Consider the following 23,193-nt stretch of genomic DNA (forward strand, 5'->3'; position numbering starts at 1 on the left):
TCTTCTGTAGGAATTATATCCAATACCCTAAAGTCGCGATATCTCTGTTTAATACAAAAAAGTATATTATTAGGAGAAAAAAACTAATACATCAACATACTAACACAAAGACAAAAAAAAGTAACTTACTTCATGAGTACTGAACATATGATAAAGTTCAAGAAATTTAAGCTCTCCCACACATACATAACGTAACATCCTAGGAACCTGAGGGGTATCATGGTACTCATCCTCTCTTATATACTTCTTCCGAATATTTGGGAAGCGCTCATAGAACCAAGAACATAACGGATATGGAAATCCACCAAGTCTATACTCAGTTGTATGTAATTTGTTCTGCTTGTCCAATGCATGTTTCAGTGAATAAATGAGTTTCTTATAAGCCACATTACCCCAAGGATATTCAGCACAAACCTTATCATCTTGAACAATAGATGCATACTCCTCCATCACAGATGACTCGGTATGTTTCCAAACAAAATAGACTCTACAACAAGAATTTTCATAAGCTTAACAGCATCATCATCACTCTCGCATACGTGTACATGATTCACAGCATTCTTTGGAATTTCATTGCGAGTCATAAAACTTCGAATATCCTTCAAAGTCATACTCTTGGACTTACCAAAATACCGCTTCAGAATATTGCTCTCTCGATTAATTGGTTTTTCAACATAATGTGTTGTGATCCACAAACCACACATAATGTGAAAGTCTTCAAGGGTGAAGGAAACATCATGACCAAAAATCTTGAAACTAATGGAGTCTCGATCATTGGTGAATATTCAAGAAAGACACAGACAATGAACCAACTTCATGTTGCATTGGAAATTCTCCATAGCCATAATGTATCGAAATGTACCATTATTAAGCTTATCCCGTTGTGTAGGAGTCAAGAAAGTTGCAATTAATTTCTTCAAATCATGGTTCCCCTTCCAGTAACCCTTAGAGTTAAGCCAATCTTCAAACTTAAAATATCTTTGCCCTGGTCTTGTAGGTGGAGGAGCAGGGACATAAGGACCTGGGGGTATTATAGGTTGTCTAGGTGCTTTAGGTGCTTTGCCTACTTTAGCTGCATTAGGATCTTTAGGTGCTTTAAGAGCCATCTGTTCAAAAAAAGTAAAAGATACAAAAAATAACATCAGGACATTATCAAAAAGATCAGTTAAAACTTCAATACCTAAGAAGGCTGAAGTTCGATAGTTACAAAGACAAAAACTTCAGCCCTAGAGCTGAAGTTCGACAGTTATAAAACAAAAACTTCAGCTCTAGAGCTGAAGTTCGACAGTTATAAAACAAGAACTTCAGCTCTAGTAACAAACACAAAAACTTCAGCTCCTAAAGCTGAACTTCACTAGTTACAAACACAAAACATTCAGCAAAAAAACATGTTGTAGTTTTTACAAAAAACAAAACACATATTCAAATCCAAAAATAATGCCAAAACATGAAAAAAACTTCAGCTCCTATCTAAGGTATCATTGAACTATTATAAAACAAATAATAGTTCAGCTCCTAAATAGTATCATCTATTTAACTCTCAAAATTTTTAAAAATTTGGACGTCTAATCACAGAAGAATTTATAGAATTTTCATCAACAATATACACTCGTTCAAAAAACCTAAAAACACAATCGTAAAGTAAAACTAATGCACTTATCAAACTAAACGCTAAAAAAATATTTTATCATAAATACATGACTATCAAAACCAAAACCAGAAATTAAATCGTAAAATAAAACCCAGAAAGTTAATGCAATGTACCTGTGATTAAATCGTAATGTGGGAACAACGATGACTAGCAGTTGAAAAATCAAAACAACAACACGAATACCAATGTGATTTCAGAGAAGAACAAATCAAAAAACGCGAATAATGGGAGAGAGAGACAGAGACAGTAGAGGACTAGTGTATACTTGGAGAGAAAGTAGTCTTTTAATAAAGAAGGGCAAAATAGTCTTTTCAAATGGCTTTTAACAAAAAAACGGGTACGGGTGCAAACAGAGCGACAAAGCGGCTACAGGTCCCCGTGCAATTTTTACTATTTAATTTACTAATATTAATGGCTATAAAACTTATTGGAGCATTCAAAAGTTCTAAGTCCAACCTTGAAATAATAAATTAAAAGATAAAATTATGAAAAATTTTAAAAAATATTTATAAATTACATCACAATAAGTATATTTATATATTAAATATATCTAAAATTTCTATATATGTAATGTTGTTGGCTTGGTTTCAGTTTAACTTTCTTTAGTTAAAACCAAACCAATTATGGTCGAGTTTTTTTTTCCAACACCAAACCATAGTCGAGTTTTTTTTCTCGGTTTGACTCAGATTATCGGGTTGGTGCGGTTTGTCGGTTTCTTTTATACACCCCTAGTAACAATACAATTAAACTAGTCTAAATTCATAATAATACAGTGTGGAGGAGACTGTTGACCATTGTACTGTTTGGTGACAATCATATGCAATTCCTCATTCTTTTTTTTCTTTTTCTTTTTTAAGTTTAAACAGAAACTCCGTCCCTTAGCTATTTCTTCTCCGCTTGAGTCAAAAAGAGGACCACCAAATGGCATAATCATTAAAGAAAATCACGCCCTCTTATGTTTTTCAATTAAAAGATGTTTCCATTTCAATCATCGTCTTGATTATAAATCTCCTAGTAATCTTATCATAAGAACTTTTCTATTCCACAACTCGCACGAGATATGCAAATATCTGCCTTACTATTTTTATTCTATTCGTGAACAAGAGTAACAATGAAATTCCTAAATATAAAAAATTGCCAAAAATAGACGAGCAAAGGCTTACCAAAATGGTTCTATCTTATAGACGCTTAGTAGTCGTGGTTTCCTTATATATATACACACACACTAATCGTCAAAAAAAAAAAAAAAAAAGAAGAAGAAAATCACAGTTGAATGAACCGTGTTTATCATTATGGCTTACTCGGTTTAAGCGTTTCATAAGAGAAAAAGAAAGATGGAACGAAACACAACAAACTATTTTTAAATAGAAAAAGAATGGAAAAGGTTATATTCTTCTCTATTTCCTGCTAACTGCTAAGTAAATCTATTGAGAAGATCACGGGAAAAAAACTATTGAGAAGAAAAAAATACCACCGCCTTGGAGAAGCGCATAAAAAAAAGGCAAAAGTAGCTAAAAATAATGGTGACCCTCCAAATTTTCTTCTTATATACAAACTACGACATTACAACAGCTTAGGCTGCTGGTAAGATTATCTCTCCCTACTCTAAAAAGCTGGGCCAATCTACAACACTACTCACTAATTCGCCACCAATACCAATATCCGTCCTTTTGACCTTTTCCCTTTAGTTTTGATGGTTTTATAAAGAAAATTGTTCCACAAATCATATTGGCCGACCAGGTAAAAGTCCAACCTAGTTGCAGCACCCCGCCTTTTCTCTCAAGCAACACATGCATGAACATTTGGATCTTGATTAAAACTTAAAATAAGACACACTTTTCTAAAGGCCTCATATATAAAGATCAAGGAACCCATTCATGGCTGACGCCTGTCGATACTCCACGGTTTGCCCTTCCTTACCTTTTATCTCTGAGTTTTAATTACATGCACAGCCAACTTAAACCAATTCTACTTCAACCAAAAAAAAAAACAATTCTACACCATCAAATCACTTATAAGATTATCATTATAAATCTCCATAATAAGCATTAATTAATAAACTGATAAAACTAGTAACTATTCTGTTATCATTATGCTATAATGCTAGCGGAAACAATCTTTACACCATCAACTTAAATCCTTTCTCTCTTATACGCTTTGTTCACACTAGCTAGTAAGGACTATAATCAATCAAGCCAACGACAATACAGATAATATTAACATTTGGTTAAAAGCTAAAGCTTACCTTTATGAAATAATTTCTAAACGCCAGCTCAACTGGGTGAAATGATTATGAGTGTCTTTGATCATTGTATATTATTTTGATCTCCATCATATTTTCTCCGGAGTTTTATTTGTATATATGGTTTTGAATAAATGTATAGAGTATGTCATTGCTTCCATTTTAGGATAGACGACAGTGATCACAAATGTTATGCTTCTACCAGGTATAGAAATGGTATAAAGACCCTACACCAGGCAAAATATAGTAGTGAATAAAAACCTTCTAGTCCAATAAGCGAGCAACTATATCAGAGTTCTGAAGTTAATCCTAATCAAAGATGATTTTTTTCCTGATGACATGTTTTTTGAAATGGAAAAAAAAACATGTCATCAGGTTATACAAACTGGTCCTGATGACATGTTAAACCAACAGGTCCCTAATATTCTTCAGATATCAACTGCTTATCATGAAATTCTATTCAATTACAGATTATTGCTTCAGTTGAATAAAATCGCTTATACATAACTAATTTTTTGGGAAATGGTAATTGTGCTTTAATTACAATCTTGGCATGCAATAGTGAACGCTATATATAGATATTACAACAGCCTATGTGGAAGAATTATGAGCTCCAAAAAAGAAAAGGAAAGAGTACTCTCGCCTGTTATGAGACATGGAGATTTTGGATATCAATTCGCAATGCTTTCAGTTTCTTCTCAATCTTTGTCAATTCTTCTGCAGTCGCCAAAACTTTATCCAGTCTATGTTGCGCTCTATCTTGATATGGCTTGCCAATGACCTTTACAAAGTCCTCCACAGTCCTTGTTGTCTCCAAGAGATCCTTCTGCATAGCATCTTCAAGTTCACGTGCAAGTCCATCAGCAGTCCTCTTTACTTTATCTACCACCTGCTGCCTCCGGGATGAGAAGTTGGAGACTGCTAATAAACTATTAAAGACAGCTTTAGTTAGGATACTATCCATGACGTAGAAATCAAACAAATGCTGAAAGAAGGAAACAAATTCCTTTCAAATAAAGATAATGTGCAACACTTCTCCAGACATGCAAGAACTCAATGAGAAAATAATTACTCCTAGAAAGATATTCATCAGGGAATAATTAGTTCACACAACCAGTGGAGAAACTAGTAGATACCTCTCTTTTCTTCTCTGTTCTTTTCCTCTCTTTTTTCCCTTTTTCGGAGAGAAAGAAGCTTATAATACCACTTATTACGTTCTGACCGATTCTGAGGAAATCTTACATCTCATTAGCACTTAAGCTTTATCAATGATTCCCCATCTAAACGCCAATCAGACACATACGAGAACGACAATGAAATACTTTCAATTGGAACAAAAGGAACAACTATATATATTTGCTCAGATCCTACAGTATGGCATTATTTTACGCTCAAGTTAGTCCACTCGTTTAACATTGAAATGTCAGGAGACAGGAATCATTAACCTCAACGAGCCAGCAGTTAATGTCCAATTACAACATATTGAAACAAAACGTGAAGCTCTAACTGACTTAAAAAATGGACAGCCCGGTGCACTATGCTCCCGCTATGCACGGGGTCCGGGGAAGGGCCGGTCCACAAGGGTCTATCGTACGCAGCCTTACCCTGCATTTTTGCCCGAGATTGTTTCCACGGCTCGAACCCGTGACTTCCTGGTCGCATGGCAGCAACTTTACCAGTTACGCCAACGCTTCCCTTCCTCTTAAGGGACTTAATGTTAGTTAAATCAACCAAACACAGAATAAGCTCTGATTAGACAACCTAAGATTTTCAATGGGTTATTGATCTTTGTGCCAAACAAAGCACATTACCTCTCAAATAATAGAATGCAAATCAGAGCTATTAATAACATTATGAATTGATTCATCCTAAGAAAGTATGGGTTGTTACCCAACCAATACAAGCAGGGTGACCACAGTCAAGAAGTTTTAGGAAATTCTAATAAATGAAAATAAAGATGCAACACTTAGAGAAAATTAAAGAACATATTAGCAAAATTTAAATTAAAAAATGAGGATTACCCGCCAGCGGAACAAAGGCCAAGAGCAAGGAGATCCTCTAATGTGGTTGGAAGAACAGATGTTAGAAGTGATGCTGATAAACCAGCTGCTCCAAGACCACCAAAAGTACCCAAGAACTGAAAAGGGAATGAGCTCCTCATACATTTGTTTTGAGTAAATCATTTCTTAAATAACACATGTATCCTTCAAAAATACGGACACCTATGCAAGTCATATTGCACACCCCACAAATGGCTTTGCCAAATACCTAGCAAGCAAAAGATGAACTTTTTGTGACTGATTTCCTCTCCTAACTATCTCGAATCTGTCTAGGAAGTGAAAAGAACGTCAAACTCTCTTAGAAGGTATGCAATATTATCTATCACCTAACTGGATATAGAATGGTGAAATGTGGTTTTATTGGGGAATAAAATAGATAGAGGAGCTTAAAATAATAGGGTAGGATTAGTGTCAATCACTGCTTCCCAAAAGAGCATCTGTTTTGGTCTTCCCAATGCACAAGAACCTTCATATTTTTTTGCTATTGTTCAAAAAGTTCTAGTCCAACAACAAATATTAGCATTGAACTAAAAAAACTTCACCTGTATGAGTGAATGTAGAAAAGGCATCTTTCTTTGACACTAAGAAAAGAAATACAACAATATAACAGAATTCTCCCACCCTTGTCTGTGAGGGAGAACAGGAAAGCTCCACAGACCTCTGTCTAAATCTATTACCGTGAATGAAGTATGTCTACACATTTTACCTGATCCTCCACTCCCAAAAAGGAAAGATTCCACATCTTTCAAAGGTTAAAATAAAGAATGAGTAGGCAAAAGAAGCGTCTTGACAGAATGATGGTCACCGAAGCCAATATGCAATAACTTGCGAATCATACCTAATTTTCTAATGACGCCAGAATGCTATTAATATATGATAGAGATTTCTTTTTCTTTTTCTTTTTTTTTTTTTTTGGGGGGGGGGGGGAGGTAGTGGTGACGATAAAAGCAAAGAAAAGGATAGAGTCTAAAGTCATGCAAAGTGGGATAGCTGACTTTAAACTCATGCAAAATCGGCAATGTGGTCCAAACTCCAGCAGAAGGCATAAACCAGTTCTTAACATTAGCAGAAAAACGTACCACTTCACGAATTTCTCTCTCGAACAATTTTGAAGCAGCTGCAGCACTGAAATCCTCTATCACTCTTCTGCTAACTTCAGATTTTCTCTCCAACACGCCTATTGCGTCGAGCTCAACCTGGTCAGACGGATTAACAAATGAAGTCCATTTTTTCTCAAAAGACTGCTTATAAAATTGTCCTTCCTGGTCCCTCTTTGATTGTAACCACTTAGTGTACTCACCGATAAGGTTCTGCATCCAAAGATAATCGAGAATACAAAAATTAGCTCTATTGCAACACAAACCCCTATCAGCAGAAACATACAACAAATCACTAGTCCTGGTTCTAATAAACAATATAATTAACAAATATATACACACAAGTTAAAGCTACAGATATCGAAGAAAATATCTTTCGATGAAATTGTCTGCATTAGGATAAGACTATCATATGGCAGAAGGAAAGGGTGAAGAAAAAGAAGACCACAAAGCTGTGTTCGGTTTTCCTAAAGATGCAGTATCAAGAAGGTTGAAGAATATGATCCAAAATTCGTCTCTTAATTGATAAAATTAATTGATTGTCTTACATTCATCAAGTGAAGTCACAATTCTCATTTTTTTCAATTTTTTTCCCGAATTGAAGACCAATCTAACTTGTGTTCCTTCCTTTGGTTTCTAATTACATCTAATATAATTATTTTGTTTCGGCAAACCAACTACAATTTCCCAAATAAGTAATCAAGCATAATCATGTTTTATTGGAGAAACCAACCCTTGAAAAACGATAACTTCTCTATGCTATAATTTGACTGGTACAAGGATAATTTCACATGGTTGCTTAGCACTCATCAATTGCTTTACTTTCTAAGCGAGAAGGTGTTAGATAATGAATGTAGGCATAATCTGAATGTAGATATAATCTTATGTAATATACATAGCTAGCATAATTGATAAAATTAATTGATTGTCTTACATTCATCAAGTGAAGTCACAATTCTCATTTTTTTCAATTTTTTTCCCGAATTGAAGACCAATCTAACTTGTGTTCCTTCCTTTGGTTTCTAATTACATCTAATATAATTATTTTGTTTCGGCAAACCAACTACAATTTCCCAAATAAGTAATCAAGCATAATCAGGTTTTATTGGAGAAACCAACCCTTGAAAAACGATAACTTCTCTATGCTATAATTTGACTTGTACAAGGATAATTTCACATGGTTGCTTAGCACTCATCAATTGCTTTACTTTCTAAGCGAGAAGGTGTTAGATAATGAATGTAGGCATAATCTGAATGTAGACATAATCTTATGTAATATACATAGCTAGCATAATTATAGGGATTCACAACAGATTTATAGGATTTTCTTTTTGATTCTTTCCATAGTTAGGGCTCTATGTACTTGTATATATACTTGTTACTTCTTGAATACAACATAAGAGAGATTTCCCTATTGTCTCTGTACTTTATATGGTATTAGAGCAGGTCTACTGCTCGTCGGAGTTGAGTCGAATTCGCTGTCGGAAATTTTGGCCGGAAGCTAATCTTAGGTCTTTTTGACATTTTCAGTTGACTTGTGGTGGTTCTCTGATCATAGAACCACATTTTGGCAAAGAACAACCTCAGACCAGATCTTATTCTCACTTTGTTTGGTCAGGTTTGAGTTTGGGTTATTGGTTATTCGATTTCTTTAATTCTGTGGTATTTTTCTTGGAGGTTGCCTGTGTGAGAAGCTTGCATCTTTATTTTTGACTCACTGTGGCGATCGATTAGTGACTTGATATTGTCTGTTGGGTCTTTCCTTATCAGAAACTTTGTTGGTCTCTGATTTTGTTTGAGTTGGGGACAAATTCGTCCGGTTCTCTGATTTGGTTGAGTGGATTATTAAAGTTGAATCATGTTCAATAGATTGTTGATTTCGTATCTACCAGGATCTGTTTAGGTATCTTTTAGCTTCGGGGACCTCTGTTAGTTTAATCGGTTTGTTATTGAAAGGGAAAAATGATGGTAAAGAATAATAATGCAACAACTCCTAGTCTAACAATCTTGGTTTCGGATGAGTTTCTAAAATTCCTTTAATATCACAATTTAGTTAAGGAATCTTCTACAGTTACTGTCTTTGCTGGGTCAGATAAAACATGTCTTATCACCTCTTTCAATAAATGCGTGATCGATTCAGGTGCCACAAATCACATGACAGGTAATCCAAATATTTTTTCTAGCTTTTGCTCACATAAGGCACCCTCTCCGGTTACTGTAGCTGATGGATCAACTTGTAGCAGTGTTGGACAGGGTTATTAAAAGTGAGCGCTTCTCTCTTAAAGCGCTGAAGCGAGGCGAGGCGCAAGGTCTGCGCTTTTCTAACCTAAAGCGAGGCATCTGGAAAAAAAGCGAGCGCTTCAGCAAAAAAGCGAGAAGCGAGAGGAAAAAAAGCGAGAAAAGCTCGCTTAAGCGAGGTCTAGTGGTTGCCTAGGGTTTTTTCTAAAAAGATTTGCAAATACACTTATGCACCTTTCTTCCAAAACATTTCTCGCAACTGCTACAAGCCAAAACATCCTATGACATCTCTTCTTCAGTTCTTTTCTTATTATCTCAAGGTAAGTTTCTCATTCTCTTCTACTCTCGACTCCTCTCGTTTCTCATCTTCTCTTTCTCTTCTTCTTTTCTAATTCTTTTCAGTTCTTCTTTTCTCTATTCTACCCTGTTTTCTAGTTATGCTACTGCTTTATTTTTTTCTAGAAACTGTTGTTCACTGGTTCTGCCCTGTTCTACCATATTTTTTTTTGTGACTGTTGTAAATTCTATCTCATTATCCAATGACATCAAGCCAAAATAAAGATCCAGCTTGGGCGTATGGAGTTGCAATTGGCAGTAGCACAAAAGTCCAATGTTATTTTAAGAATTGAAACATTTGCTTAATATGTTATTTTTATTGAGTTCTTGGTCATTTATTTATGCCTAATTTAATATTCTTTATTTATGTATTAAATTGCGCTTCACGTGAAAAAAAAAAAGCGCTTCGCTCTCCGCTTCTCGCTTCCAAGACACTGGTGTTGGATCTGGGATTGTTAAACCAACTTCCTCTATTACCCTGTCATATGTATTTAAGTCTACCAAACTTGGCCTTTAACTTGATTTCTATTAGTAAAATTACCAAATACCTTAATTGTTGTGTTGCATTCTTTCTCGATCATTGTTTGTTTCTAGATCTTAAGACGATGCATGTTATTGGTAAAGGATATATATCTGGTGATCTCTACATCCTTGATGAATGGGAGCCACGGTCTGTTGCATGCTCTAGTACCGTGTCTCCTTTTAAAGCACATTGTCGACTTGGACATCCCTCTTTGCCTTTGTTAAAGAAGTTTTGTCCTCAGTTTCAGAATATTTCATCATTAGATTGTGAGTCATGTCGATTTGCAAAACACCATCGCATCTCGTTAAGTCCCAGGGTTAATAAGCGAGCTGAGTCAGCTTTTGAGTTAGTCCATTTTGATGTTTGGGGACCATGTCCGGTTGTTTCTAAAACTGAGCATAAGTATTTTTTCACTTTTATAGATGATTTTTCTCGAATGACTTGGATTTACTTTATGAAGAGCCGCTCTGAAGTGTTTACTCATTTTTCTGCCCTTTGTGCTGAAGTCAAAACTCAATTCAATGCTTCAGTACGTACTGTAAGGAGTGATAACGCTAAAGAATACATGTCAGGGTAATTTTTCTCGAATGACTTGGATTTACTTTATGAAGAGCCGCTCTGAAGTGTTTACTCATTTTTCTGCCTTTTGTGCTGAAGTCAAAACTCAATTCAATGCTTCAGTACGTACTCTAAGGAGTGATAACGCTAAAGAATACATGTTAGAGTTATTTCAGGAGACAACATGGTATATTACATCAGTCTTCATGTGTTGATGCGCCCTCTCAAAATGAAGTTGCTGAGAGGAAGAATAGGCATCTACTTGAGACAGCTCGAGCACTTTTGTTCCAAATGAAGGTTCCTAAACAGTTCTGGGCTGATGCGGTTCTACGGCTTGTTTTCTGATTAATCGCATGCCATCTAGTGTACTCGATGGTAATGTGCCTTATAGTGTTCTTTTTCCGAACAAGTCATTATTTCCGGTGGAACCTAAGGTGTTTGGAAGCACATGTTATGTTCGAGATGTTCGACTATCTCTTACCAAGTTGGATCCCAAGGCTGTGAAGTGTGTTTTCCTGGGCTATTCTCACCTTCAGAAGGGGTATCGATGTTATTCTACTGAGCTTGGCAAATATTTAGTGTCAACTGATGTGGTATTTCCAAAGACTACACCATTCTTCTATGCACCTCCCATTTCTACAAGCAAGGGGGAGGAAGATGAGTGGCTAGTATATCAGGTTACCCGTACTTTGACAGAGCAATCAGATGATACTCTTTGATCTCCCATTTCTTCTATTGAGCACCAATTGACTACTACGCCTTCAGTACCTGCTCGAACTGTGTTAGCAAGACCTCCAATTGTTCAAGTTTATTCGCGGAGGCGAGAGACAAATGATACATGTCCCCCACCAGTTCCTGCATCATCTAATCCTCCTTTGCATGATCCTCCAGATAACCTTGACCTTCCTATTGCTCTTCGCAAAGGTACACGTACTTGCAAATCGACATATTCTGTTGCTAACTTTGTTTCCTATGACCACTTATCCTCTACGTCTAGATCTATGATTGTTTCTCTAAACTCCATCTCCGTACCCAAAATAGTGAAGGAGGCTTTGAATCATCCCGAATGGTCTAATGCAATGCTTGAGGAAATACATGCTTTAAAGGATAACCACACATGGGATTTGGTAGATTTACCAAAGGGAAAGAAACAACTGGGATGCAAGTGGGTCTTTACAGTTAAAGTTAATCCAGATGGTTCTGTGGTTAAGGCCAGACTTGTGGCGAAAGGGTATGCTCAAACTTATGGGGTGGATTATTCTGACACCTTCTCCCCGGTTGCCAAACTCACTTCTGTCCGCTTATTTATTTCTCTAGCTGCGTCCGAGAATTGGCCTTTACATCAGCTGGATATCAAGAATGTGTTCCTTCATGGTGATCTTCAGGAGGAAGTGTATATGGAGCAACCACCCGGTTTTGTTGCTAAGCGGGAGCATGGGAAAGTCTGTCATTTGAAGAAGTCCTTGTATGGCTTGAAGCAGAGTCCATGAGCATGGTTTGGCAAGTTGAGTGAGGTAGTTCAGGAGTTTGGGTTGAAAATGAGTAAGTGCGATCACTCAGGCCTCATTAGATTTTTTTTAAGATTAAGACGTCTGAATCTGAATACACATCTGAATATATTAAGATGTGTATTAAGATCTTAATAGAAATAATTAAGACTGTTTGATTTTTAACATCTGAATGTATAAAATTTATCTTCATTTGAAAATTAATAAATATAAAATTCAAATGAAATACTAACTAATCTAAAATTCTATCAATAAAATATATAGTTTTTAAAAATATGATAGTTGGTGGTGGTGATGGCTAACGGGTGAATGCCGACTAGAGGTGGTGGTTGGTGGTATTTTTGGTTGATGATGGTGGTACATGCTAGTAGCTAGTAGTGATTGGTAGTGGTGACGATTATGATTGAGGATGATGGTGGTAGGTGGTGGTAGTAGTTGTGATTGAGGAAGGTGGTGGGTGGGTGGTGGTAGGTTATAATGATGGGAAGTGTCGGCTGTGGTTGTTGATGGTGATGGTGTGGTCAGTTGTGGTAGTTAAGGCGGATGAGTGTTGATTGTGGGGGAGAATGATGGTGGTCGGAGTGGTGGGAATAGTAGGTGGTGATGGTCGATGATGGAGTTTATGATTAAGGATGATGGTGGCATGGTGGTGGTGGAGGTGGCTGGGGGTGGTGGTGTCATGGTGCTAGTTGATAATGGTAGGCGGTGGCGGCAGTTAATAATGAATATGTGATAGCATCTTAATGAAATTAAGTCTCTGTTATAGATCTTAATCTTACAGACCTATTCAGACCCATTAAGTGGTTGTGAAGTAAAAAAAACACACTTAATGATTAAGATCTGAATAATTAAGATTCAGGCTTTAAAAACAAACGCACTTAATATCTTAGATCTGAATGATTAAGATTCAGACCTCCATTAAGTGCAAACAAATGAGGCCTCGGTCTTTTATCGGAAATCAGTAGCTGCCACTATTCTCCTTGTTGTATATGTTGATGATATTGTTATCACAGAAAGTGACTGCGGGGATTTCTTCCCTCAAGTCTTTTCTGCATACTAGGTTTCATACAAAGGACTTGGGTCAGTTGAAATACTTTTTGGGAGTAGAAGTAAATAGAAGCAAGAAGGGAATTCTTGTCTCAAGGAAAGTACATTCTTGACTTGCTTGCAGAAACTGGAAAGTTGGCAGCTAAACCTTGCAGTACTCCAATAGTTCCTAATGTGCATCTTATGAAAGATGATGGTGATCCTTTTGACAATCCAGAGAGATACAGGAGGTTAGTTGGGAAATTAAACTACCTTACTGTGATTCGTCTAGATATTGCTTTAAGTGTTATTAGCTAGTTCATGTCTGCACCAACGGTCAAACATTGGACAGCTTTGGAACAGATTTTGTGTTACTTGAAAGGAGCTCCTGGACTTGGCATATTATATAGCAATCATAATCATACTCGTATTGAGTGTTTTGCAGATGCTGACTGGGCTAGATCGAAAATTGATAGAAGATCTACTACAGGTTATTGTGTCTTTGTTGGAGGAAACCTGGTATCATGGAGGAGTAAGAAGCAAAGTGTTGTATCCCGATTCAGTGCAGAATCCGAGTATAGAGCTATGTCACAGTCTACATGTGAGATTATGTGGATACATCATCTGTTGACTGAAATTGGGTTAGAGCATTCAATACCAGCAAAACTCTAGTGTGACAATCAAGCTGCCCTCCATATTGCATCAAATCTGGTGTATCATGAAAGAACTAAGCATATTGAGGTTGACTGCCATTTTATTCGTGAGAAGATTCAGGAACACTTGATCTCCATTGGCTACGTGAAGACAGGAGAGCAACCAGCTGATTTGTTCACAAAGGCGTTGAATGGTATTCGAGTTAATTACCTTTGTAACAAGCTGGGCATGATTAATATCTATGCTCCAGCTTGAGGGGGAGTGTTAGATAATGAATGTAGACATAATCTTATGTAATATACATAGCTAGCATAATTATAGGGATTCACAGCAAATTTATAAAATTTCCTTTTTGATTCTTTCCATAGTTAGGGTTTTATGTACTTGTATATATACTTTTTGATTTTGCACCGGGTGTCCGAGTCTCTTCGAGCCCCGACTAATCTCGGGGGTGCACAAGCCCTCGGCAAGGAGTTTCCCGCTAGTGTACCACGGTTAATTCAGGTTTTACCCAGTCCGATGGCCCTCAGAAATTGTTTGCACCCAGTGGGTTTCGAACTTGAGACCTTGAAAGGGAGCAAACCCCAAGGCTCAAGTCAATTGCCACCAGGCCAACCCCTGAGGGTTGTACTTGTATATATACTTGTTACTTCTTGAATACAACATAAGAGAGATTTCGCTATTGTCTCTGTACTTTACAGAAGGCAAGTTTGTAGTGTTGGGCCCATTCAAGACGTTTCTTTTCTTTCACACTCACACAGATAATCACGGTGAATATCAATTGGAGGTCAATTTTTCCAAGTTACGTGCAGAGAAAAATATCTTCTTCATCGAATAACCTGCAAAAATCAAGTTCTGGAAATATCCACCTTCACACGGTGGCAACAGAAGGGAAAATAATAAACTAATGCTGAATATTTCAATCATGCTTCCAACGTACTAATAGCTGAGGAGGATGACCAAGTTAAACTCCAAAAATGTAACTTTGGCTTTTTGATAACTGTTGAATACAAAATTAAGTAAATAAAAGTGTGTCCTCTCTAAATTAAGCTTTTAGATGACCTGGTCACACACTTCAATATCACAGCAGTCAGAGGTCCTGAGTTCGAGTCTCACCACCACCCATTATCAAAAAGAATTTCCACATGCTTGACCCATGAAAAAAAAAATCAAGCCCGCACGTGAAGAGGCATATTGAAGACAAAATTAAGTAAATAAAGCGTGCTTTTAGATGAGATGGTCACATACTACAACAATAACAAAGAAGAAAACAGATAATTGAGTTAACTCTAATTAAGAAGAGTAAGGAGTGATGCACTCACTTGTCCTTCAAGAACCGCAGGACCGAGTATGTCATTTTGGACACTAGTGGTGGCTGGCATTTGAGTAGATTTCTCTCCTCTGAATACATATGAAGTGACAAGATCAACATTTGACAATTGTAGTGTTGATTCTACAAGCCGGACGACACGTGCTTGAGTAGAGTTTATCTGCATTTTAGTGCACGTAGCGAATATTAGTACAAAGGTATACAAGGGCATACGCCATGTGTTAGTTAAAAATTATAATAATACGGTGATAGTCACAATGACATCAGCACATACCATAGATAGAACTTGTCTCTTCCACAAAATGCTATCAATTTCCAGCTTCTTTGTGCATTCTTTTACACTATTGACAAGATCCTCAACAAAGAGCAGGTCCTGTTTGGCTTGCTGGCATTCTTGTCTCACAAGTCCTTGACAAGCTGAAACTAGTTGTTCTGCAATGGCAATTGGAGTTCCAAGCTTCAGCTTCATCCTCTCGATTCCAGTACTTGTTGATGCATCCAAGAAGCTATACAAGTACTTCTCAAGTTCATAGAAGCCTTTGGTTTTCCAATGAAAATTATCATTTGAACTTCGATTGCTTTGACTGTGAGCATCATCAAAAGTAGAAAGCTTCGCTTCAAGAGCAAGTCGTGCAGAAACTGGATATAGTGTTACACAATCTGTGTTCAGCAATTTCTGTGTATTTTCTTTGATAAATCCAATGGCCTCCTCCAACTACAGCATGAAGAAATAATAATACAAGACTAATCAAAATGGCCCAGCTCATATATCCACAGATAATAAGAAATTATTTCCTCACTCAACATTATCACAACAGCAAGAGTTTATGACCAACCTCGCCCTTATTCTGGTATATGTCAGACTTATTCAGCACAAACACGACCTTTTTACTCCACTGCTGAGTGTAACGCAGAAAATTAACCTGATAAGCACCATAAGTGCATGTGAGGTTAACTTTTGGCAAAAGAAGAAGAACCTAAAATCAACATGACAAGAGCATACTGTATACCAAAAGAAAGACATGCAAGAGAGATGACAAAAAGCACATGAAATTGAACTGTCTTTTTTATATCAGCAAGCCCGAGATATTAAACCTTCAGAAGTTATGATCTCATTAAGGCTCCTTCAACGCCTAACGGCTTGAATTCATCCACCTTTATGACTTTTTGGGGGGGGAGGGGGGGAGGATAAAAGGAAAGGATCACCTTTGGACAAAGAATTGTACTTAATCCACCATTTTGCTTCCTTACTTAGCTACCGAAAGATCTTAAGGAGTAATTTCAGAACTATATACTATTACTTTGACGAGTTTGATATTTATGAGACAAAGTGGGTCTCACAAACTTTTATGTTAGTACAATATCAGAGGTAATATGTGGTGAAAGAAAAAGGTCTCCATCCAAGTTAAGTAGACATCAGTTTATGATAATCAAAGCTCAGGAAAGACTATCTCTATGTTTAACATGCAAAAGAAACTCGATCTGTTTGGAAGAGAGTATTACCCAATCTTTAATTTCTAGCACGCAGAAATGTAGCAACAACAGGACATCCAGATGATCCCTCAAAGAACTAGCCAGACTACTGAAAATTCATTTAGCTTCAGTAAAAAATTTCTGTGTTAGAGTTTCCTTAATAGTAAGGACTAATCGGTGCTTGGAGTATGACTGGAGAAAAGAATTCCCAAAGACTACATGCTAATTCATGACTGTCTCATAAAGAATACTACGCAAAAGCTTTATAATTAAAATTACTTTTTAGGGCCTGAAACAGAAAATGACAGTGGCCGGCATAAGCCTCACAGGTTTGAAACAGAAAGTGACAGTGGCCGGCATAAGCCTCACAGGTCTGAAACAGAAATATGACAGTGGCCGGCATTATCACTAAAAGGTGTGAGGTGTGCAACTAACGGTTCCTAGTTATCAGTACTTACTATAAATTCTAGTGATTGGTAAAAGCTAAAAGCAAAAGAGCATCAGGAACATCACATGCTCTTTTACAGTCATTAAATAAAGCAGGTGGCAAGAATTAAACCATAAAAGACAGTACACAAATCCTTATGAATACTACAGCACCTAACACATTTGAAATATAGACTGAGAATCAAATCCGAGATTTTTCAGTGATGGGAGGTATTGTTGTTGCAACGAAGCTCTAGTGACGTCCAAAAGATATACGGTAGACCGGTCCTTAGCTTCCTCAAGCACCAAAACCCTTCCAATAAATGAACAACTTCCTTGTCCTAATCCAATCTAGCTACAACATTTAAGCATGAAATGAAGGTTGCTTAAAGGTAGCTGGCCAGTGGTACCACAAAAGAAATACTTCCCGTACTCCTTCGCAACTGGAGGTGCTCTTTCCACCCTCGCCCCAACTATGACACTAAGTGTTGTCAGATCGGCTGAGACAAAAAAGGTTGTCCCTTTGTTTCATAGTGCACCGAAAGCACAATGCTCGTAATAAGTTTATATTTAGGCACTAAGATGCAAAGAGACATGTTCCAATTATCGCCACAGTTTCTTGCCTTACTTTAACGCAAAACGTGTTTTAATTGATAAGCTATTTTCTAGGAGTCTTTTAGTCCAAGATAGTAGAAAATATATAAAACTTTTACTACTTTTTTATATTTGATTTATTATATATAATCTTGGACATATATGACCTCAAATAGAGTGACATGGACAATGAGGATCATATAGCCGATACCTACTTGCTTGGGATTGAGGCGTGGATGTTGTTGTATAAGTTATTTTGACACATAACCTTATCTGACAATTGAAATGGTAAAATTTCACTTGTACTGTAGATTGATTGAGATGAGAGCACAAAATTGGGTAATCTTGTCGTGAAAAATTGAAACCATATGCAATCCCACCTTAAACTCATGAACCCAAATGTCCTCATTCTTGCGGGACACAGGCCTAGGACAGACAAGGTCCCAGATTCTATAACCTTAAAAATGCTGAACTGGTACTCATAAAAGTAACAAAACAGTACCTCACTTTCAGTTAATGGTCGATCAGCAGACATGACAAACAGAAGCAGATCAGCACGAGGCACAAATTCCTCCGTCAGCTTTTGTTGCCTTTGAAGAATCACATTGGTCCCTGGAGTATCAACAATAATCATCTGCCAGAACAGACGAATAAAAAATTAGAGCAGGGAAATTAAGAACCCAAATCAAGTATTGAGGCAGCTTATACGTGTAATCAAATATTAGATTAGCCAAATACAAAAGCAGATAATTTAACTTTCTTTCAAAGAGTTCTCTACGGAATGGTGACCAGGCATGTGGAGAGTTACTCCAACCCATTTGAAGTCCAATTCTAAAGTTCAATCTAGATCACAACTAACCCATATTGGTTACAAAATAGAGCGTTTAAATGCAGTCAGTTTAGGAAGCATCTAATATTTCGCATAAAGAACAAGATTCAGCAAAATATGTGCCGAATACTGGCATCAAAGTAAATGTGCAATAAGCCTTCGAAACTAAAACTAGTAACAATTGGTGTGAAAAGCATATGTGCAATAAATTTTTGAACCTTAAACAAACATTTGCAGATCACAGTATGTAATAAATCGGAGAAAGTGTGCCAACCAAAATCTGCAGGGGGATTTAATGTCATTGATATTCAAGTAAGGAATAAAGCTGCTATCTGCAAGTTGTTATGGAATTTATGCAAGAAAAAGGATAAAGTATGGGTTCAAAGGGTCCAGAGCTGTTACATTGAAGGCAAGAAGAAGATACTGAAGGCAATGAAATATGTTGAAGAGGCTGGCATTAGTATGGATGAATTGCAGGAAACTGAGTCCTTATCTGTTAGTTCCATGTATCAGAAATTAAGAGGCAGCTTCCCTGAAGTCCATTGGAGGAAGTACTGAAATAATTTAGGTTCTCCCAAATGGTTGCTTATCTTAAATGTAGTTGCTCAAGGAAATCTTTATACAAAGGACAGGTTGCATAGATGGGGGGGTAATAGAGGACCGGAAGTATACCTTGTGCAAAGAGGCAAATGAAAGCATAGCTCATTTGTTTTTTGAGTCTGCTTATTCTGCTGGGATCTGGAGTAGTTTACCCAGATGACAAGGGGTATCAAGGAATATTCAGAGTTTGCAGGATGAATTGCTCTGGGCTGCATCACATATGAACGGAAAGAAGCCACTAGCTGAAGTCTGTAGAATGTCCTTAGTTGGATGTATTTTTTATCTATGGCAAGAAAGGAATTGCAGGCAATTTCAAGGGTAGCAGAGGGAACTGAAGGTGCTAACAAAAAAAGTGATTCAAGAGGTGTTTTGTAGGGGACAGCTGAAGCATAAACTGACAGGAAGATTAGATCAATTAAATATTTATCCTTAGCTAGTTGAGTAGCAGATAGGAGTTTTGATGAATACTGGAGCTTGGGGCTTTCAACTCCAGGTTTTCTTTCTTGATTGGGTTTTCTGTAAAGACTGTAAAATTTCTATTTACCAAAAAAAAATGTAACAAATGATCTTACAAAAGGTTAAAAGTTGCATATTAAACCAACAGAAAACGAAGTATCCAACTTTAAAATGTGTCCCAAATCAGGCCAAGAGAGATAGTCAATAAGTGAGAAACACAAAACGGTAAGTCAATAGTGCCCTGTGATATGCCGGCGTTATTGACATATTCATCAACATTATTACTTGCACATACAATTATCCAACATGACCGAGATATCTATTTAAATTCCTTGATGAAATGTTAAATTGGAAGTAGTAGCAATTTCAAACAAGAAAACTCACATCGTTAAGAACTGAAGCCGGCAAGTAGCAAACATACTGACCATCTGGATGCTTTTCACAACGCTGTGACTCATCGACATCCGACTCAGCATAGCGCAAAAAGGTGATCTCATTTGTTGTAGGAACAACGCCATCTTTCAAGTACTTTTTCCCGAGAAGAGCATTGATGAAAGTAGATTTTCCAGAATTGAATTCTCCCTGGTTTATCAAGAAATTAAGAATTCATAAGAAAGAACTGGATGAAGTATTAATAATAATGTTTATGCTGAATATGGTATTTTATATGGTCTTGAGAAAATAGTAATATGAAGAGAGAGACGACAGACAGAAAGAGACAGAGATAAGACTTAAGAGGTAACAAATGCAAGAAGTGGAAAAAAGAAATAGTGCAAAAAAGACGTAAAAAGAAACTTGTATAATCAGAATTTTCGTGTCTACAAGATCTTAGTTTTATGCATAGCTTAACATTTAGACTGGACCAGAGAAGGAAATACTCATTTGAAATTCAGAGCTAATACCCATGCATATCCCTGGAACCAGAATTTGCTGAAGTTCAGCGCACAATTACCACTATAACCAGTAAAAATGGTTCATCAAGTTGAGAAACAGCATCACTGAGAAGTGAGACCTCCTCCATCTGCCATTCCAGTAGTAGCCCAGGTTAGTCTAAACAAGCAAACCACTGACAGAAGAATTCTTATCTGTAGCACAATTCAGCAGCTAAACTTTGACAAAGAAGATCACCATTGGAGCTGCTTTTTCAATAACATGAATGGCCTCGCGCAAAACCAGTTTTTCTTTTTCTAGCAACTGCTGTTCCCTATCATGTAAACTGGTAAAGCCAGCCATCGCTTTCCTACCAGGAAAGCCATTCCCCAAGTCCAAAACATTAAGCTGACTGTTACTTTGAACTTTTTCCTCTGTTTTGTTCTTCAATGCATATGCACTGTAAAACAGTTTGCCAAAATCATCATCACTCACAGACTTCAAATCTTCCATCGAAATAACTACTCCACTAACCCCTGATTCAAGTAAATTTAATGCTTCACTGAACAACTTGCGATCCCCAAGTGAACCAACCATGACAAAAACAGGAATTTTCACATGCTCAAATACTGAGCTCACCAGCTCCTCATGTTGGCTATTGCCACCAACGTCATATATAAGGAAATCAGCTCCTTCAGAATTAGAAGCATCCACTGCAGCAGTAGGTGTTTGTACAATTCTTGCTACCAAAGGAAGAACTACTAACTCCTCAGATTTTGAATCCATCATTGTGTTTCTGGCCACGATAGCAGGAAGATCTGTTACAAAGGAGAATAGGTTATCAACTGCAACGAATTTACATAGCAGGCCACTCACTTTAGAAAACAAATCTTGCATCTAAAAGCTAAACCACAAATCTTGTTAAAGTTTGCATTCAACCAAAGCCAAATGAGTGAACCTAAAACTGAGCGTCAGTGGTGGCTAATTGTAAGTTGGTTTGGATTATTACCATAGTTAGCGAAGTTTGAACTTATTATTCATACACAGTTAGTATCAAGATGAACCACCGTAGACACTAATAATAAACATTTGTTTCATTGAGTATGTAATAATCAACATATTACACCTATCAATATCTCATGACCGGACAGATATATATTATATAGGAACCAGCTTCATATGAATAATCCTATTGCAACTAGTACTCGTAATTTTTTAATAAGTAAAAGTTACTGGTACTAGTGGCTAAGAAAATTACTAGCAACTTTACGTAACAATTATCTGAGATTACAACTTTATGTAACAAAACATACTAACATGAACGTCTTAGGGTATCACTCAATCAATCACCTACACCTCAATCCCAAACTAGTAGTTTTCGCTATAATGGTGAAGTGGCGATAAATTAAGATCATCACCTATTAAGATGGCCAAGTAGTTTTACATTTTGCACATTATTCATTTTAAATTATAAGACAAACCATCATAGCCCAAATTCAACATGTAAGGTGAAGCACATAACACAAAACGGTGAGTACCATGTTACAGAACATAACCTTGATCAGAGAGCAGAACTCCACTGGCACTAATCGCGGCGGCAATATCGACACGTCCATCGATCAACAAGTAAGCCCTGCCTTTAATTACAGATTTCAACAAACACGCAGCCTCGTACAACTTCCCGCCGCTTGCTCCACCGCCACTGAGCACCACAATGTCAACCCGACCCGAAACCGCCCGGTCTATCTCATTAATAACGGTTTCATCTTCCAACACGTCTTCGCAGCTCAGCTTTAGCACTAGGCTGGGCACTTTGATTTCCGGCCGCTTATATCCACCGGGGAAAAGCGTTCTAGGAGTTTGTTCGGGTCGGTTTAGATTGTTTATCACGAGCTTGACATTGTCACCAGGGGAGGAGTAGACGGAGTAGTTATTTCGGCGACGCCGGAAGTGCAAACACTGGCGGCGCATGGGATGGGAAAAGAGAGGGCATGGCGGGGAACGGACGGTGGAGTATGGCGTTTGTAGATATACCATAGAGAATAACGAATTTTTGCGTGCACGAAGCTTTGTTTTTGTAACGGCGACGACGGAATTGACGGCGGAGCACGGCGGTCAAAGAGAAGGAGGGACGACGGAGAGGCCTTATCTTATCTATATTGTGCTGAGAGTAAAGTGTGAACCAGTGGAGCAGCTTCAAGTAAAGCGCCAATTCTAAAACTAAGTGTTATATGAAATATAAGTCAAAGTAGCAATATGGAACAAGGAAATAAAAGCAATTTAGTAAAACATGAACAAGAAATGGAGATAGAGAGAAGGAAGAGATTTTTTTCTTTAATTATGTGTATTTTCCTATCTATTACAAGGCCTTTATATAGGCATGAAAAGTGAATGAAAATATGTCATGGAATATGTCATTGAACATAGAAAATATGTCATTAAGCATTTGATACGAACATCATGGAGAAAGATTAGACATCCACCGTAACATGATATTTATCATAATAGTAACCAACTTCTTTTGCTCAGATTTATAACTAGTATACGTACTTGTTAAAAAATATATTAGCATGATAATATTGCTCTTAATTATTAGCTCATTTGAATTCTATGAAAGTATGGTATATTACTAAATTTACTACATAAATACAGAAATATGGTCAAGAATGCTTAATTTAAAAGGGAGTCATCTCAAACTCAAAAATAACATGGTTTCTAATCG

At 37.0% G+C, this 23,193-nt stretch overlaps 1 protein-coding gene across 2 annotated transcripts; it reads right to left on the reverse strand.

The window, feature by feature from the left end:
* Nucleotides 1-4,306: 4,306 nt before the first annotated feature.
* On the reverse strand, nt 4,307-22,685 carry LOC104242852 (probable transmembrane GTPase FZO-like, chloroplastic). Of its 2 annotated transcripts, none has more exons than XM_009797964.2 (11): nt 22,028-22,685; nt 20,730-21,289; nt 20,554-20,622; nt 19,986-20,183; nt 18,219-18,350; nt 16,060-16,146; nt 15,498-15,938; nt 15,216-15,383; nt 7,033-7,263; nt 5,915-6,030; nt 4,307-4,822 (listed from the first exon to the last, which is right to left on the reverse strand). In XM_009797964.2, the coding sequence occupies exons 1-11, from the start codon at nt 22,506-22,508 to the stop codon at nt 4,540-4,542; spliced, it is 2,766 nt and encodes a 921-aa protein (XP_009796266.1). In that variant the 5' UTR covers nt 22,509-22,685; the 3' UTR covers nt 4,307-4,539. The 2 variants fall into 2 exon arrangements, with proteins under 2 accessions (XP_009796266.1, XP_009796268.1); XM_009797966.2 differs by having other exon boundaries at nt 22,010-22,123.
* Nucleotides 22,686-23,193: the final 508 nt, after the last annotated feature.

Source organism: Nicotiana sylvestris, chromosome 9 (genome assembly GCF_000393655.2).
Source record: "Nicotiana sylvestris chromosome 9, ASM39365v2, whole genome shotgun sequence".
NCBI classification, from domain to species: domain Eukaryota; kingdom Viridiplantae; phylum Streptophyta; class Magnoliopsida; order Solanales; family Solanaceae; genus Nicotiana; species Nicotiana sylvestris.